The 18,621-nt window shown below is 34.2% G+C and overlaps 1 protein-coding gene across 28 annotated transcripts in view; it reads left to right on the forward strand.

Annotated features, from left to right (window-relative positions):
* The window catches only part of KCNMA1 (potassium calcium-activated channel subfamily M alpha 1), a 529,204-nt gene that overhangs the window by 404,668 nt on the left and 105,915 nt on the right, over nucleotides 1-18,621 (forward strand). For all 28 annotated transcript variants that reach the window (XR_012650088.1, XM_075025663.1, XM_075025664.1 and 25 more), the window contains 3 exons: nucleotides 847-915; nucleotides 14,085-14,171; nucleotides 18,328-18,404. Coding sequence is in view for 27 of the 28 variants with exons in the window: in XM_075025663.1 (XP_074881764.1) it covers nucleotides 847-915; nucleotides 14,085-14,171; nucleotides 18,328-18,404 (233 nt within the window). In the remaining variant the exon portion in view is untranslated. The remainder of the gene's footprint in view (nucleotides 1-846; nucleotides 916-14,084; nucleotides 14,172-18,327; nucleotides 18,405-18,621) is intronic.

The raw sequence follows: 18,621 nt of genomic DNA on the forward strand, positions 1-18,621 counted from the left end.
GAAGCACTGAGCACTAGAAAAGTTAGTGTATTATATAGAAGATGGCAGCCATCTAATTGAAAGGTGAGCCGTAGAATAATTTGTGACAAATTTGTAGAACAGGAAGCAAGTAGCATTGAATTTGCATACACTTCAATGACAAAATTGGAGAATGGTTTGTAGTTATTTAAAAAAAAATGGTTAGTTTCTTTGTTTATTCTCACAGAGCCTATTAGCTTGAAGCAAATGGTGGTGTGCTAACTCACAGTTCTACAAGTCTTTGAGTTGTTTTAATAAATAGCCACTTGTACAGACTTTTACAACTGAAAAAAATGTGCAATAGAGTATCAGAATGTACTTCCCATATAATGGTCAGAAATTGCTTCCAGTCATGCTGTTCCTTTGTGACAGTAGTTGGCAAATACCGACTTATCAATAGCGTATTCTCATTTTAGTTCAGTACATCCCTATTTTCTAAGGAATGCACACTTCAATCAACATATGGCTGAATTCCAGCAAAGATTTGAAAAATTTTCTCAAGACATGCACAACTATAGCCAAATGCAATTTTATATTGTGTATCATTACCTTTATTCTTGTTGCTTAAGTAGAGTTAGTAACATAGTGTGTTGGTGCTTATGCTGCTGTTCTCAACTTCTCAGTTTATATTTTTAGGAAAATATGTGTTCATTATCTTCAAAATAAAAAGACCTTAATATATGTTCTGTGTATACCTAGCTGAAAAAATGAGAAAAGATCTTAGTGTAAGTTCTCTAAGAAAATACATACCCTGCAGCCATCTCTACATATGTGATGTTGGTTGTGAAAAAGGACTGACTCTTGGCCTTTTTTTTTTTTTTCCTGCAGACTGGTGTTTGCGAAACTAAAGCTCTTAATGATAGCCATAGAATACAAGTCGGAAAAACGAGAAAGCAGGTATGTCCAATGTCTACAAATTTTAAGTTCAGGAATGCGCTATCAAGAATTTTGCCTGCTTTTTTTTCCAGAGTGAACACAGCCATTCTTATGCTTTTGAAACATTTCAGAGTATAATTAGCATTCCATCACATTGCACCATTTCATATACCCCTGAAAGGCTTTTATTTCTGCACTATTCTTCTTCCCTAAAATTAATTCAAGTCAGAGCATTTAGTAGAAGGTCAGGGGACAGTGATACATATGTCCCGTCTCCAGAAGTGCAATTCATTTTTACTTAAACAAAAACTTACAATGTTTTTGTTAATAGTCTATCAGTTTTAATTGGAGGTCCAACTTATTTTACTAAAAATGGAAAAGTAGAAAACAGATGTGATATTGAAACTCATTATAGCTATGTGTATTCTCAAAATAATAATTTCATTTAAATCAGTTTGGAAGAACCAATTTAGCTAGGATATAAGATAAACAGAAATATAGGATAAACATAGTATTTGTATGGTATCTGTTCTGACAAAATTTGCATATATGAATAACATCATGAAACTGGAAAAGATTAATTAAGACTTGAAACTACCAACTGGCTGACTCCTTTCCTCAATGAAAAAGAAAAAAAATCATTATTATTAGTACAGATTCACAGACAGGGAAAGAAGTGTTTCTTGTGGTTTTTTTGTACAAAAATTCTTTTACATCTGAGTGAACATTGGAGTCAATCTTCTATCAACTTGTCCACCAGTGCTTTACACAACATTCATTTTTGTATAACAAAAATGTTAAAAGTGTGCTCTGCAACATGTGGAGAAGCATATAATAAAAATATGACAATACTGACCCTGAGCTGAATGTTATTTTCCTCTGTCAAAAATTATATTCTTTACTACTGTAGTAAATCTGGAATGATACATATTGGTTCATCTTATTTTTGGCCACTAATTAACTAAAACTTTAAAGGGTAATTGTTTCTCCTCACAGGAGAACCAATTCTGTCATTTGAGCTCATGCCACAATTTCTGAGGTTTTGAAAGTTTATTTTAATGTTTATTATTAAATGTTGTCATTTTTCTTTACTAAAAATATCTATAAAACCTGTGTGGGACATCTGACATGGAAAATGCAATGTTACAACTGTTTATAAGAGTATTTTGATGCCCTATAGTAGGTTTTTCTTGATTCTTTCCTACGTTATAAAGTGACATGTGAAATGGTGTATGTGCTATTGGATATTATTTTTGTCCACACTATGCTGATTAAGAAATCATTGGGGTTTTTTTCTTAAATACCAGATATTTTTTTTATGTTTCCAGCTCCCATGGGCTCTTAAAATACTTTTCCATTGAATGATCTCATTCTGCATTAGCTAATGTAAAGCAAATGATTTATTATTCTTTTGCCTCTGAACAGTTTAATCTCTTCCTAGAAAAAAGAAAAATACAGTGGTAACAGCAGTGGAACTATTTATCATATTTGGTATTTCCAATATTAGAAAATACTTGGTTTCTGTTGGTTCTCCTAAGAATTATTGCCCAACTTTAGGCTGTCATTACTTCAGTTGTCATTTACTTACATAAGTGCTAATATTACAGTCTTTTTCAGTAATAACAGATAAATCATGGCTTCCTTATCATTCTTTGCACTAACTTCAGTGGGAGTTGGATTGAGTTCTTAATCACAAGGTGATGCAGAGGATCTCACAAAGAGTAACACAGTGTGATACAATCATATATTCCTTCTTACTTAAAGCCATGCAGGTAACAGTTCACAATTAATTAATTTAGTAGGAAAAAAGAGCCCAAAAATTGCAGGAAACAATACTAACAAAGGGATATTAACAGCTGGATTTTGTGAATACATATGTAACAAGAGAAGAGCATGTAAGTTAGCCACATATTCTTATAACCCTGATCCACAGTAATATCTGCTGACTTTATTAACCAGTGATAATTTTATAGTCACTGTTTGATGAATCACAGAGCTACCTGCAGGATATCTTTACTGTTGTACTTGTTCCTGTGCTCTTCAACCCAAATATGTGAAGTACATATTTGTGGTTTTCTGAGCTGGAGCTTTTTAGTCTAACCGCAAAGGTAATGGAACAAAAGTTCAGTTTCTCACTTCTTAGGTATACTTGCATTTCCTTGCATCTTATTAAATGAAAAGGTGGGGAATTAAGATAAAAACTAGAATAACATGGTTTACAAGTGCAAGCTGTCATCGAACAAGATAAATTTGCATTTACCATTTATGTTTGTTGATGCTGACTTTGGAAATATTTTATTCTACTTAGTATCTTAAGTTCTTCATTGGTAATTCTTAATGGTACCCTTGTAGCTTTCACTCTTTATGAGAGTGACCAACAGTAGATATGTGCTGATTTATTTTATGATTATAGTTTAGATTCATATTTTGTAAAACTGTTGAGAGGTTTTACATAGTTTACTACTTAGAGCAACAGTGATAAGTATAAATAAAAATTTAGAAAATTATCTAGGTGGCACCCTTTTATTAAGATCTAGTATTTCCTGCCATAGCTGAGACAGGTCTAGGACCAGTATTTTTAGGAGAAGGGGAAATTTTTAAAGCATTCTTTCTGCTTAAGTGTTGAGAAGATCTTAGTCCCATCAGTTTAATTTTTGCTACTAGTCATAATAGAATATCTACGTAAGTAAACTACATATCTGATTTTTTACTTACACAGGGAGTTTCCTTTTAAGATTAGTTTCATCTGCCTTCATCATTTTGCACTCGGAGCAAAAGTAGTGCAAAGTGAATTCAGAAGTGTGTGCAGGTCTCAAAAGTGGTAATGTGAGGGCATTCCAGATTTCCTAATCCCCTCTTCAAATTTTCACCTCAGTGTAAAGGATCAATCCTAGTACCATTTTAAGTCAACAGCAGAATTTTCATTGACTTTGTTAATGTCTTCTAACATGTAGAGTGGCATAAATACTCATTTACCTATGCACTTTTTTTCTTCCAGGCAGTCTCCTAGATGCCAGTTTTCTAAAGCTTTCTGATTTGCAGCTAAATTCTGTTGACTCTACTATAGGGAATTTGAGATCAATAGTAATTTTAAATCATCAGAACTCTATCCAAGCTAATATTAATGTACAAGTTAGCAGTAGCTGACCTTCCTGCTTGCAGTTGGGTTTTTTCTCCTTTTTTTTCCCTGACTCCTAATAAAGCTACACGAAATAGTAAGCACACCTTGATAACAAGTTTTGACAGTATTACATTCTTAATTATAAACAGTTTATGATTTTACAAGATTACTTAAAGCAGAATTTAAAAGTTTTCAAGCCTAAATACAGATATTATAGTCATAGATATGATAAATACAAACTCGTTTTCAAATAATGGATAAAGTATCTATAGTATGTTTATCTTTTTAGGCAACTGTTTCTCAACAAGGTATCTTAAAGATTAATTAAATTAGCCATGATTAGATATATTTTTTTTTTTACCTTTACATTTATATATTTACTTATGTTTAAATTACTGCTCAGTTATCACAGAAACCTCTGAATTTACAAAACACGACTGAGTTTAGCGGATCAGCTACTAAGGTCTGCACTTTAGTAGTTCCAGGTCACAATATGAGTTAGCCATTACTTCATCTCTAATTAGTATCAGGGAATATTATAATCAGTTATTAAGAGCAGGAAGCACTTCTTAAATAAGTTTTTTTGTCCCTGATGCAAGCCAAATACTTTAGCTTAAAAAATGGTATTTCTTAGTTCATTTGTAGAGAGGTTTTGTTTCTTCTGTAGAAAAAATGCTAAAGGAACATGAAGAACATCAACCTGAAAATGTCCCAGCAGAGCTTGCTGAATAGATAGCAAAAAATACCAGTTCAAAATGCAGACATTCAAACACCTCATCTGAAATCCGTTTTAGATATATTTTTGCCTTCCTTTCTCCCCTGTATTTTTTTCTTTTTTCCACATGATTAAGCAAGAAGGAAAGCCTAACTAGGATTCTTCCCTCCTGCACCCCGTGTTTACTCCTCTTGTTAATTTTTCTCTTTGTCTATCCATATATTTGTTCTCATTCTCAGCAGAAAAACCTTTGAGCCTTGAAGACTTTTAAATAAAGGGTTTTTTTGCTTTTGCTTTGGTGTCAGTTGATTTCTTATCAAAGTGTTTGATTTGCAATTTTTTTCTTGTCGTTTGCAGAAGCCGAAAGCGGTATGCCCTCTTCGTTACCTTTCCTTCCAACCTCAATCCTACCTCCACTCCTTCTAACTTCAGGACTAATTCCTTGCCAAGAACACAGGAAGATAACATCTTTGTCTATCTTTCTCTGTATATACACGCACATATATACATATATATATATATTCATCTGTCTATGTGTGTATATATATATATATATCTGTGTGTATATTTATATATGAGCCCCCAATCTCAAAGAGGAGAGAGAATAGCATTTTGTCTCTCCATTGGTTCTCGTGACTCACGCACTAACTTCTTTGCAGGAAGTACAAAATAAAACAGTATAAGTTTTTTAGGCTTTTTCCCCCTGTCCCCTTGTGGAGTCATTGGTGTAACAGATTGTTGCATTTGAAAAGTAGACTTTACTGTTAACATCTCCCCTCCTCTTTTTTCATTTGTACTGTATCGTGATGATGTATATTTCATCTTTACCAGCCGTTGTGCTACCATATTGTCTCCATATTCACACCTTCATTGAAGTCCTTCTTTCCCCAGAGTCTTCCTTCAAAGCACGTCTTACAATAGAGTAGTTCATGTTCTCTTGTAGCCTCACCTTCCATTAACAGCAACCAAATACCTTATTCTTTGCATTGCTGGTCCTGTTTTGAGCCCAGTTATTCATAATACAGTACTCATCAAAGCTATTGTACTGTTCCAGTGAAAGTGCCATGGATAGTTTGTACTATATGTCACTTTCATTTTAATGACATTTATTAAGCTCATTTATGAAGATGTTACCAAATGTATTTGTTTCTCAGTTTTGGTTTTTCTTTGGGATGGCATGTTTTGCATTTTCTTTTGGTATACCATGCTGTGAGCCCCTCTCTGGTCTACATTCTATCTTGCTGCTATTGGTTTGGATGAAGTAAATAAGGCATGCTCTTCCATATCCTCTCCTCTCCTCATCTCTCTTCCCCATTCCAGCTTTGTTTTTTCTAACTGCTTATAGCAGTCTGTCTGACTGTCAGTGGTGCTCTTTGGAGACCCATTCTTGTTGTCCAGACATTTCAATTTCCTTCTTCATCATACTCTCCAAACTTTACTTTCTGTGTCTGTTCTGTTGCGTGTGTTGTTAGTGTTATGTTTATTTAATTTTTAGTCTAATTCTCCTGTGGTTTCTGAGTAGATGTGTGAAAAGAGAGGTGGCTTCCTGTCAGTTTGGCATTATTGATATGATCCAACTGCAGAGAAGTTACTGCAACACTTAGCATCTTCAAGGATCTGCAGTTGTTGCACCTCTACTTCGCTTTTTGCTTTTTAAGTATATATTATCTTGTGGTGAAGGCATGTTAACGCTGGCATGATAAGCAATATGAAGAAGTGTTGTACCAAGTGAAGTTGCTTGCTCCCAGAATAAAGTATATTGTGCTGCTTCATTGTACTGATAATCAGTCACTTCTGGAACCAGAAGGAATAATTTAATTGTTTCAAAGTGTATTGAATTCATCAGCACCGTTGAACTAGTTTGGACTATGCCCCAATAAAATACCTCATGCACATCCTGTACACCATGACTTAGTTACTATTGTAAAGAACTGAACTCCTGGGAGCAACCTTTTATATGCTTTTAGTAATTAAGCTTTAATATACTGTAGCATGTAATGTGCACTGTGTCTTTTGCCTTGTATTCTTTTTAGTGTCTTACTGGATTTTTCTGTGTAGAGCAATATGGATCTGAATTAATGTCAATGATAGAGCCCAGAAGAAAGAAGCAATGCTTATAAGTTACAAACAGTGTGAAGCTGGTATGCACGCAACTCCCACTGTGGGATTTGCGCACCTACCCTCACACTCCACTTTAAGACATACCCTGAAACAAAAAATATTGTCTCAAACTAATTTTGTAATTCTAATTCTATAGCTTCATGAATGACATGGTACATTTTAAAAGGCCATTATGCTAATAGTCGTGCATTTCATCTGGGCATGGCATGAAACAATCAAGAATAATATCTGGTTTTATTTAAAAATGTGGTAGCTATATTCAGTAATACCACATAGTCATCTTTTAGATAATGTATTAGTAGTACTTAAAGAATATTATATCTTCCTGATTACTAGATGATATTGCTACTGTTTCAGTCACATGGGGAATGGTACAGTACATCTACCACAAGGTTTAAAACAGAGTTGTTACAGCTTTTGTCATTTGTTTAGTCAAAATTTTGCCATTTGTGTTTCATTTAATTCAACAATTGATCTTTTCTTTTTTTAGACAAGGATGATGGCAGTTACAAAGGTAGCCATAAATCTGAAAAAAAAAAAAAAGGGAGTGTTACTGAATCAGACAAGTTTCATTGATGCAGGGATGAACTGTTCAATTGGTCACTGATAACGGGATTAATCTCACCTAACTTTATCAATCTAAACGTTAGATGTTTATTATCCAGGCTTAGTTCATGATTGCAAGGGAATAGAGAGACAGTTCTTGAAAGCAGCTTCCATTCTAAGACAGATGAGATGGAACCCACTTTGAGCGCTGTCTAAAATGTAACCTTGAAAGTAAGAACAAACAAGGATGGTACATAACTGAGGCTGCTGACAAGGAAAATTCTTAAAAGAACTCTTCCAGTGTATGTCTCTACTGATTGACCTTATCTATATCTTCCAGTTTTTAATCTTCATATAGTACTGTTAAAATGTTGTTACCCTTGCCTGTTTTCTGTGCCGTACTTGCTGGGCATCTCCACATACCTTTGGCAGCTCAGTGTTAAGACTGTTACTGCACCTCTTCCATCTTAATGAGATCCTCCATTTTTGTTCCTCAGAGAAGACTGACAGTTATACAAATCTGCGAGTCATCTACTGTATAAATGCTATGTCTATATTAAGAGTTCAAAGTTATGTCCATTTACAACTTCAGTAATAATGGAAACCTACTCAGTTTCAAGCTGTGGAAAGCAAATTGTGGAGCCATGCCACTTAGCAAGTGGCCTACCAATAAATACATACAGTGTAGTGATGGTTCAGACTCTTAATGCTGATTGGTTGGTTTTTTTCCATGTGGTTCACATAGAAGGTAGCTGAATATTATAGAAAGCTACAGGAAATATTTTTTATCTCCTACTGAAATTCTTGGATACTGAAAATTTATTAGAGATAATGTTTTATATATTCTAATAACATGAAAAGATATCAGTCATCAAACTTTATAATTGCTGTTTCAACAAAAGAAACATAATTTGAGTCCAACATGTATGATATTTGAAAGCAGGAGACAAATAAGCATCACTCAACAGCAGAAATGAGTAAAAAATAAATAGTTGGGGGGAATTATTCCTGCCCTGAAGTGTCAGTTCACAAATTGTCCTACAGTTCAAACGTCCAACTGTCAGGTTCTCCATCAAATATCTTTAAGTTCAACAAAATATGGAAGACCTGTAAATAGTAATCAAAACCTTAGCTCACTTTTAATGCTTTAAGGGAAGACATAATATGGTATTGTTTATCTAGATCACAATATTGTTGTATTGTGCAGTCGATCATCCATGCACTAGCAAAAAGGTATTGGGCAATGCTCGTGTTCTGGGGTACTTTCAGGTAAATAAGAATAGATGAACAGATATTTACATATATCTGTATTATAGTGAAGGTAGCATGTATACTTAAAACATCAGAAAGGTATAATCCAACAAGTGAGTAAATTGATCAAAATTAACACCGTTACTAACATATATCTATTCTCCACTGACATATGAAAAAGTCATCATGTCCTATCTTAACTTTTCATTGAATAATCTTTGTAAAGAGATCCATAAGTCTTACTCCAGAATTTTTCTGACCGCATTTGAATTTTTCATTTTTTTTTTAAACTGTGCATCTCAAATGTGCACTAATTCCCGTTTGTGCATCACCTGCCCATATTTCAGTCAGTCTGAGAACTCAGTTTCAACTGTATAGATACTATTGTTCCTGATTCTTTCCTGAGCTTTAAGTGGTCAATGCCACGTTGGATGGGGCTTTGAGCAATCTGTTTTAGTGAAAAATATCCCTGACCATGACAGGGGGGTTGGAACTAGATGGTCTTTAAAGGTCCCTTCCAACCCGAACTATTCTATGATTCATTCTATGATTCCTGAGAGTACAACTGAATTCAAGGGTGATTTCTACATTTTTGATATGTGATATTTTCATTGCTGTTAGATGCATGATCTTGCATCTAGTCACCAAGTGAATCTTATTTAGCAAGTAGACTAACTTTTGCTAGACGTCAGATAAGTGTAAAGCAGAGGTTTCCAAACTGCACATTTGTAGCGTTCGCTGCATATCAAGGTGCCACTATTAGATCACTGATCAACTCCAGACCAGGGAAAGAGACAGATAACACACACAGTGTGAGCGCCAACTTCCGCCTTTTATTGCGCAGTCAATTCATTTATACTAACAAGGGTAGGCGGGATTACAGACACATCATAAGGCTGCGACTAACCCTCCAACTTTCCGTGACATCGCGAGATCGTCTGAACGCTGAACCCTACACACATTCTGTTCCACAATACAAATTGTTGTATTATCACAGAGTAACGGAACTGCCTTCTTCAAAGTTCATGCTAGTGAATAACACATTAAATCATATTTAATTTACACATATTCAATCTGCATGGCTGTAATTGCCATGTGTTCTAAATGTTCATGTGTGAAAGAGCAAGCAAGGCAAAAGATAATTTTTTTTTTTTTTTGCAGTGACATGTGACCCCTGTCATGAAATGCTTTGTCCTGAGGAATGTATTTCTGGAACTGGAATTGTTGAGGAAATTGTGACTAAAAGTTTTTTGAGCTTGCTATTACTTGATTAGTTTCTGAGGTAACCTAACCTAGCAAAGTTACAAAATTATAAAATTTGATCAAGACCTCAGAAGCTTTTAAAGTATTTGGCATTTCTTGCTTGATTTCATGAGCTGATTTAGGAGATTAAAAAATCAAATTGTATTTTATGATAAAAACATATTTGGAAAAATCAGGGATGTCATTTTCAACAGCATTTTTTCCAGTGTGTGGCACAGAATGCGTATGGATTAGCCATAGATATTGCTATGAAACATAAGTTTCTGTCCTTTTTTGCCTTTTCCTACATCTTCCTTTATCTGCAAAATTCCCCAGCCTTGGAGATACATAAAAATGAGACATTAGCTGAAGTTTTCTCTCTTAAAACTCCAATTTACTTTGCCATGTACTTATCTTCTCAACTGTGGGGATATATATATGTGCATATTTTTGTGAGCTACTTAAACAGATACATGCATCTCTAAATAACTAATGGATGCATTCTTGGTATGCTCATAAACCTGTTTTATTTTTCTCTGTCCTCTTTGTTCCCTAGATTCTATTCTTTTAATTCAAAACATTTCCCTTGCTGTACATTTTAGAGTGAACGCTTATCAAAGCATAACTTTAGCTAATGACACTACAGGTCTCATAAGAAATAATTCAATTGCTGCTTTAATAAGCAGCATATTTAATAAATCCATATAGAGTCAGTAGAAATTGCTCATGATTTTGCTCTGGTTAAATATCAGTGTGTATATAAACCCAAAGCTTTATGAGCCTTTGCTGTAACTCTTTGCCAGTAGCAGTGATGGGGCAAATTAATTTTTATTCCCAACAGAAGATTTTGCTGCTGGGGTCATACTGCATTAACTGCAATCACATCTATGTTTTGTGGCTATAAATACATTGTATTTGTAAAAATAAGTATATGTGAATGAAGTATAAGATCTGACAAAAATAAAGTCTATACACTGACCCATCTGAATTGATTTAATGTGTCTCAGAAAACCTTGAGATACAAAATCATGCTCACAATACATTATATCCTAAATGAAGCCAGTTACTTCTGATTTAAGACGACGTTCACTGCCTCTTAAAAGAACTGCTTCATTTGCTTATTACTTTGTCAAATTTTAAGTTCTGTGAGGGGGAGCGAACATATACATAGCTAGTAGTTACCTCAGCTTATGGAGTTTGGGTTGTTCAGCTTTTAGTAGGATTTTTTACTGTTTGGGTATGGTTTAACTATCTCCAAGAATGGGATGAGGTAAAAAAAAAGGTGGGTCTATGTAAAGAAATGTGTTCATCTGTTTTCACTGAAAAGCTATAATACTTTAGTGATTAAGGGCAAAGAATGAAATAAGGGCAAAAAAAAGTATTTTTCTGACAGAGCAGTACCCATTTGTACCCAAGAAAAACAGCCACCTCTAACCATATTACAAGTCTTTGCATGTTTTAGAAGGAACAGTATAGTAGAAATAAATGAGACTAGCATCTGTAGAAGATTTTTGAGTTTAACAGCTGAATTCTCAGCATAATGGCAGATGAAAGACTAACAGACAGGGAAGAGGAAAGGTGGAGACTGAAACACTGATGCAGTTACGGACATGATAGAAAGTTTTGGCAGAAAGACTTTGGAAAGTTAGTGGCAGAAAGATTCTCTCCTGGTTCTTGAGAAGTGACATATCTAGGCTCATATAGGCTCCCAGGCTTAAGATAGGCCATTCTCAACTTTTTTTCTGTGAGTGTACTGGTAGAGTGGATGTCTCATCTCCCTTAGTGATGGCCTGTTAAGGTATCTCTGTAACAGCTAGTAAGTGCTCTGTTGGCTCAAGTGACAATTTTCCAACCTGTTTGTGACCTGAGTGACTGGTTTCATATGAAGAAATTCTTGTGGGGTTGTTTGGGGTTTTTTTCCTGTCTGTTTTATTCCATTTTAAAACCTGTGAAGTTGCATTTTAAAACTGCATTAGGTAAATGTTTTGGTTGCATGTGCAACCATTAATCCCAATACAATAACAAAAGATGGGAAGTTTAGCTGTGCAACTTTAATTCATCCCATTTATCTGCGTGCATAATGTAGGCGTTATTTACACCATCACATTTCATTTTCTGCAATACTACTGAAGTGTGCTGTGGAGATGAACCTGCTTTCTGTGGTGATGACTTCCATTTTCTGTAGTTCTGCTCTCCTTTTTGTTGCAAAGCTTGAAACTGTGAATGAAGGAAAAGGAAGGATATCTGGGTAAATGCTTTCTTTGAGATTTAATTTCTGTTCCAGCCTCTGCCACAGAATATCTGTGTGAGAGTGAGCTAATAATTTAAACCAAACCTTTTACAGATGACCTCTGATTAAGTGTTTATTATTTTGGGAACCAGAGGCTGCACTTTTGGAAATACTGAGCATTCTTACTTACAGCAAAAGTCCCTAGAAGGTGTATGTGGAGCTATGCAATGCTAAATGCTTGCAAAAAATGGCCTGTAGGCATCCCAAATTATTAGCTACTATATCTCATAGTGACTTAATCTCTCATCTGTAAAATGGGATAATAATATATCTTCATTCTTCTTGTAAAATAAATTATGTATTTGTGAACCTTTTGCATGCTATAGTGATGAACGTTGCAGAAAACACATAAGCAAAATATGATGCTGATTTTAAAGAAAGATAAACTACATGAAGCCATGCCTGGAGTCATGACAGTAAACCACCACTGAATGAAGTTCCAGATTGTGAGAAAAAAAGCAGTTTGTGGCTATTAAATTAAGAATTGTATCATCAACATCTACATAATGGGGGCTGAATTATGGCTGTATGACCAACCTTTTAATTCTAAACTCATGAGCACTTTATTTTGCAGCCTGCATATTCTTTTCATAGGGCCTTGTGGGCATGTGTAATCAGGCAAAGCAATGTGCTCATTATAAAGCTTTCAGGTATATTTTTGTCACACTCATTTATTACTAATGTATGGATAATAAATAACATCTTGAATAAGAGATCTGCTGAGACCCAATTTCCCTTCTAACAATAACATAAAAGATTTTTGGTCTTCAAATTTTAGTAATGTATGTCTGTTCAGAAATGTGCTTTATTTGTTTTTTTATGTATATACTTCCCCAAAATCAATTTTTGCTAAATCCACAAGCGTTTAAATTGCTGGTAGTCTTTATTTACTCTAAATTGCATGTATGATGTTACTACATTTTTACTTTAAAAGGCTAAGATTTAATAAAAGACAAGAGAGAACTTTTGGCAAGCTCTATTAAGTTTTAGCAAGTCAAAATCTTAGTTGTATTACACATTGATAAAACTTATCAGAGAATATATTGACATCTACCCCATCTGTATATTCCTCTTTAGCTTGATTCTTTGAAAAGTGCCTTACCTAAAATCTAGTGTTAAAATTGTTATGAAAATAAAAAAGATACTTCGTAGAGAGACGTGGACTACCTCACTTCTTGATAGCAGTTTATAATTTCCTTTATCAAATTTAGCTGAGGCTGTTCTGTCAGTGTGGTTGGGTTATTTTTGTTCTTCCATGGCTGCATAGCAGTGTTTTAAGAATTTTCTATTCATTTTATGTATTTTCAGCTGTCATGACTGGTTGTCTTGTACCATTCCCCTTGAGTGTATGTGTGTATTTATTATTTTAAACAACAACGTTGTATGTCCAGATAGGGGTCCCATTAACATTCTATTTCACTAGCAATTGGCAAAAATTTGCATCAAAGGGTTTAGCTTCATAAATGGTAGTTTGTATTGTTACTGAGTGGTGGTTGCTGGTTCTTCCCTTTTCACCATATTGTGAATTTTTCACCACTTTGCATGACAGAGCAAGAAAGCTGAAATGGTCAGCTTCACACATCATGTTTCTGAGAGGCTTTGTTATTTTGTATAGTTGTATACTCTACATTTAATGCAAAAACAAAAGAAAACAGATGTAAACACTTAAATTATGTGATTATAGGCAGAGGCATGTGACTGTCTCAAACTTAAGTTTTTCTAAAAACCATGTGAAACTGTTATTTGATTGGAAATTTCAAGGAAGAACGGCTTAAAAATTCCTTGCAGCCTTTCCTAACTAGTGGGTCCCCTATAACAAAACCAAATAAAGCTGTTTTGGAACATTCAGTTTAAAGTAATTTAAACTTATGTTTTGTTGTTTTGTTTTTTGTTTCACTGAGCAGTATATTAATCAATCCTGGAAACCATGTCAAGATTCAAGAAGGTACTTTAGGATTCTTCATTGCAAGTGATGCCAAAGAAGTAAAAAGGTAATTCATATAATTTTATCTTTAAATTTAAGCAAATAGTATTTAATTTCTGTTTTTTCTTTACATGTAAACACCTTACCTAATTTTTGTTATTACCTGTTTAAAGATTCTCAGGGGAAATGAGTTGGTACTCTAGTGAACCAAATGTGTGCATGCCGTTTTCTTAACTACAGTCCTAAATATCAAGGAAATGAAATAATTTTACAGCATATGTGAAAAGAAATGAAGAGGCTTTTTTTCTGTGTCCTACTAGAAAAAGTAAAACGTTTTGATCTGATTTCTCTAGAATTAATTTGTTTCAGTGGAATTACTTTGAGAGAGGACAGGGATTATAGTTTTGTCCAACTTTCACGTTTAGAGTAGTTCTTATTTACATAGACGTCAGCAAATATTTGATGTGAGCAAGCTACTGTATTCATTCAGTAATTGCATTAGCAGAATACTATTTATATTCTTTTCATTTTTCTTTACTGGAACTACATACTCTATGACCTCATAATAATAAATCACATTGCAACAGTGCAGTATATCCCAACCATTGTAGACAACTTCACAGGTTTGTTGTACTTGGCTGTATTAGATTTGGGATGAATGAAAAGGGGGTTTATGGTATTGTGTTTAGGACCAAAAGTATGTACTCTTGTTTATTAGGATTATAATATGCTTGGAAGGAATAAAAAAGCAATGTGAGAAAATTATTTTTAAAATAAATTATTATTCAATGTCTGTAAGATATAAAAAAAAAAGAAAAGGAATATTTGCTTCCTCATCATTTGTATTTTTTGTTGTAAGTCACGCTATCAAGAATCTGATTTTTACTTGATGTTCTTCAGTTAGATATTTTAACTAAATCCTATACTTAGAGTGATTAAATATTCAAATGATAACCTTTACTAAGTCCTAAACTTTTTATGATTAAATTACAGTGAAAATAGTATTTAAGCAATGCATGTTTGCCATGAATATTTAAAGAAAGTCAAAACATCAGAACAGTGAAGTCACTGGGAACCTGAATTCTATTTTCTTTGAAAGAGCTAAGATAGTTTTTGGCTGGGTGAAGTATGCAGAGCTGCACAGCAGTGCTCCTGTCCTCTCATATTTCTAGCACCATCTCTCGAGTATTTGCATCCAGCACTGCCTCAGGTACACTGCCTTTCAGCATATAGTTCTTTTCCTCTCTGGTGCTTTTCTCCAGTTGAATATACAGAACTGTCTTCACATTCCTTTACTGAGATGCTAGCCATTTATAAGGCATTTTACACCCTCCTGTGAAATTATTTCTGACTCTAAGTAAAAATTACCTGGCATAGCATTTTTAACAGGGAGAAGTTGACTGTTATTAATGTGTTTAGAGAAATTTTACACATCATTCATCTAGCACGTGTTATCTAATAGTAAGCTGAAACAAAATTCCCAATTCTGCCTTGCTTTTTGCAGAAGGCTTTGTTTAGAAACATGCTGCCTTCCTTACCACATTTCTTAGCTGTTCTGTGCAAAGCCAGTGATTATAAGATGTGTTTCAACTAACAAAGCCCATTATGTAAAGTGTTGATTTCACCCTTTTGAGCTATGAATCAGAGTCAGAAAAATGTTCTAAAATTTAAGTCTTTTGGAGGGGAAAAAAAGGACTTTTTAATAAAGTAGAATTAAACATGTAATATACCTGAAATTCAAATTAAATTATTCTGGTTTTCTGTTACATGTTAATGGAGAAATTTCAGGTCCTTCAAGCTAAGGCTATTTGTATTTATGAAATATATATTCCACAATGAAATATAACATGCAGTGTTCAGTTACTCTTCTTGCTAGAATTACTTTCCCATTTTTAGAACAATAGTTTCACATTAGAAACAATTATACCTAGAAACAATTATGTCTAGATAGATAGCTTCATGTAAAATGTTGAGTGTTTAAACTTAATACAGACTATATGAATTGCATCTTTATTATTCTTTATTGATTTACATGTTAGTACTAACATCAGAAATCCACATGCTTCAAATCCACTTAATTCAACCCAATTATATAGAATTATATAACTTTAGGACATTTGTTCTGCAGTGGGCTTTAGAAACATGATCTGTAGAATGACCTATGTCCAATTCATGTCATGTATTTTTGTGAGGGAGTATTTGTGATAGTGGCTTCTTGTTCAATACAGGGGCTTAAAGGTGGATTGGGGAAAAATTGTAAAAATTGGAGGCAGTTTTCTCCTCCTTGCTTATGGCTCGACACTGGCTTATGGTTTGAAAAATATTTTATTCTCATTTCTTTGGAGACAGTTTGTTTTCTTTTTGGTGGAAGGTGAATATTTTGAAGACTAGAAATTTTCTGCAGCAAAATATACAAATGCTCAGAGAAGGCTTTTTCATTTTACCTTTTGCTTCTTGGAAATAGTAAGGCAATTTCACAGTCTGAGGGTGATCCTCTTGGAAGCTTCTAAGACAAATTAAGTCTGCTACATTTAAGACTTGCATCTTCCATCAGTAGTTTGCATGCTGTCTTGATTTTAGAAATGTTAATAACATTCAGTGAGGTCTTGCCACAAATTTAAATTTTTATTCTCTGGTCCATATCTCATATGTTAGACCTGCTTACCTTTCTCCTGATGGGATGCTTAACTACCAGGGCTATTATTCAGAGGTGTAAAATAACTTAGATAAATTCTTCACCATTTGAATTAGGTATCTAGTTCATATTTCTGAACATTTCCTTTAATATAGTTCCACTTGTGGTAGACACTGTCTAATTAATCTAAAAAGATTAGTAGCAATCATCCTAGCTGAACTACCAAAGGCTGTGTTTATTCAGAGGCTGTGTATTAATATTGTTTATTTTTCTTTTTATATTTTGGACTGTAGATTGTTCTGTTCCAGTGACTTCCCTACTGTTGTAGCAATCCAGCCATCCAGTACTGTCGGCAAAATCCATGGGTGGTTGCAAAGTGGCAGCTTTGGTTCTTACTGCCAATTTTTATTGAACTCAAAACATAGCACCGTACCAGCTACTGGGAAGACAGTTAACTCTATCCCAGCTGAAACCAGGACAGAAGTTTGCAATGAGAGAGGGTTGGGAAGATAGGCATGGAGCTGACATATCCTGAATATGGATAAGTACAGGGAAATTACAGCAGGTTAAAAAGTATGTTTAATTTGTTGTGCCAGCAAGAACCCTCATAAATTGTAACTGTCCAGCTAGAGGCCAGCTGCGTGATCCTCATGAAATGTGTCACAGCAGCCTTACATGACATGTTGACTTGACAGGCATGATTAAACTCTCCTGTGGGCAGTCTGATGCATATTTATTAAATTGGAATTTTGTTTTAATCTTATATAAAGTCAAGTGTTTACCCTTTCTCACTTCCTTAGTTCTCCTTGTGCTTCACCTAGTGGTGAGCCATTTGATACAAGAGTAGAAGTTCATAAGCAAAAATATTAAATGGAAACCTAGATGATTCACCTTCTTAATGCATATTTTTGTTTGGAATTTTGGCTTTTGTCTGTTCAAAACCAAAATGGTTCTGCTTTTTCAGATGAGGACAAACAAATAGTCTAAATAAAGATTATTTCAGTTCTTTCATTTATATGTTCCTTTAGGAACTTATTTTGAGTGGATTTTCCCTTTCTGGTTTTGTTTGGGAGGTTTTTTTGGTAAACAGCAGATCTGATGTTACTGTCACATTGATCAAATTGCAATCTCTCATTGTATCTAAAATGAAGTCCTGCTTGTGACCAGGCTGAAAAATTGGCCCAGGGTGCTAGAAAGCCTTTAAAAAAAACCCCAAATCTGCTATATCTGATAAGAACAGGGAATTCATTATGTATATGTATTTTCATGACAAAATTCATTGGATGCTCTTTTTTCTAAGGTAAAAGACAAATGAACTGATACACTGTGTCATAATTATCATCCGTTCTCCCAATTACTTTTCAAATAAAAGTATATTAAAAGAAACACTAATTTGGAGTCTTATGTTTGAAATTAATGGTCTTTCAGCAAATATTTCCTACTTTAAATGTCTAAACCTTTTCAAAGATTAAAGGAAATTAGTGTTGGCATGTTTCATTAATTTGGCACTGCAACAAGAGGAAATATGGGGGTAATTTCATTTATATGGATTAAGAAATGTGTCAGTTTTTCCATTCTGTCTCTCTAGGGCATTTTTTTACTGCAAGGCCTGTCATGATGACATCACGGATCCCAAAAGGATAAAAAAATGTGGCTGCAAACGGCGTAAGTAATATTTCTATCACTCCCTTCCTCTCCTTTTCATGGATTGTTCAGCCTTGAAGGATATCTGTACATGTGTTTACATGTTTTACACAGTGGTACAGAAAAGCTAAGAAAAATGCACAGCAACGTAGTAAGTTCCATTTGCATTTCTGAAGTCCATATATTTTTATCACATTTCACACCACTCACACCTGTTTCTTCATTAAAAATTCCATTA

This window comes from Buteo buteo, chromosome 4 (genome assembly GCF_964188355.1).
Source record: "Buteo buteo chromosome 4, bButBut1.hap1.1, whole genome shotgun sequence".
Lineage (NCBI taxonomy): Eukaryota > Metazoa > Chordata > Aves > Accipitriformes > Accipitridae > Buteo > Buteo buteo.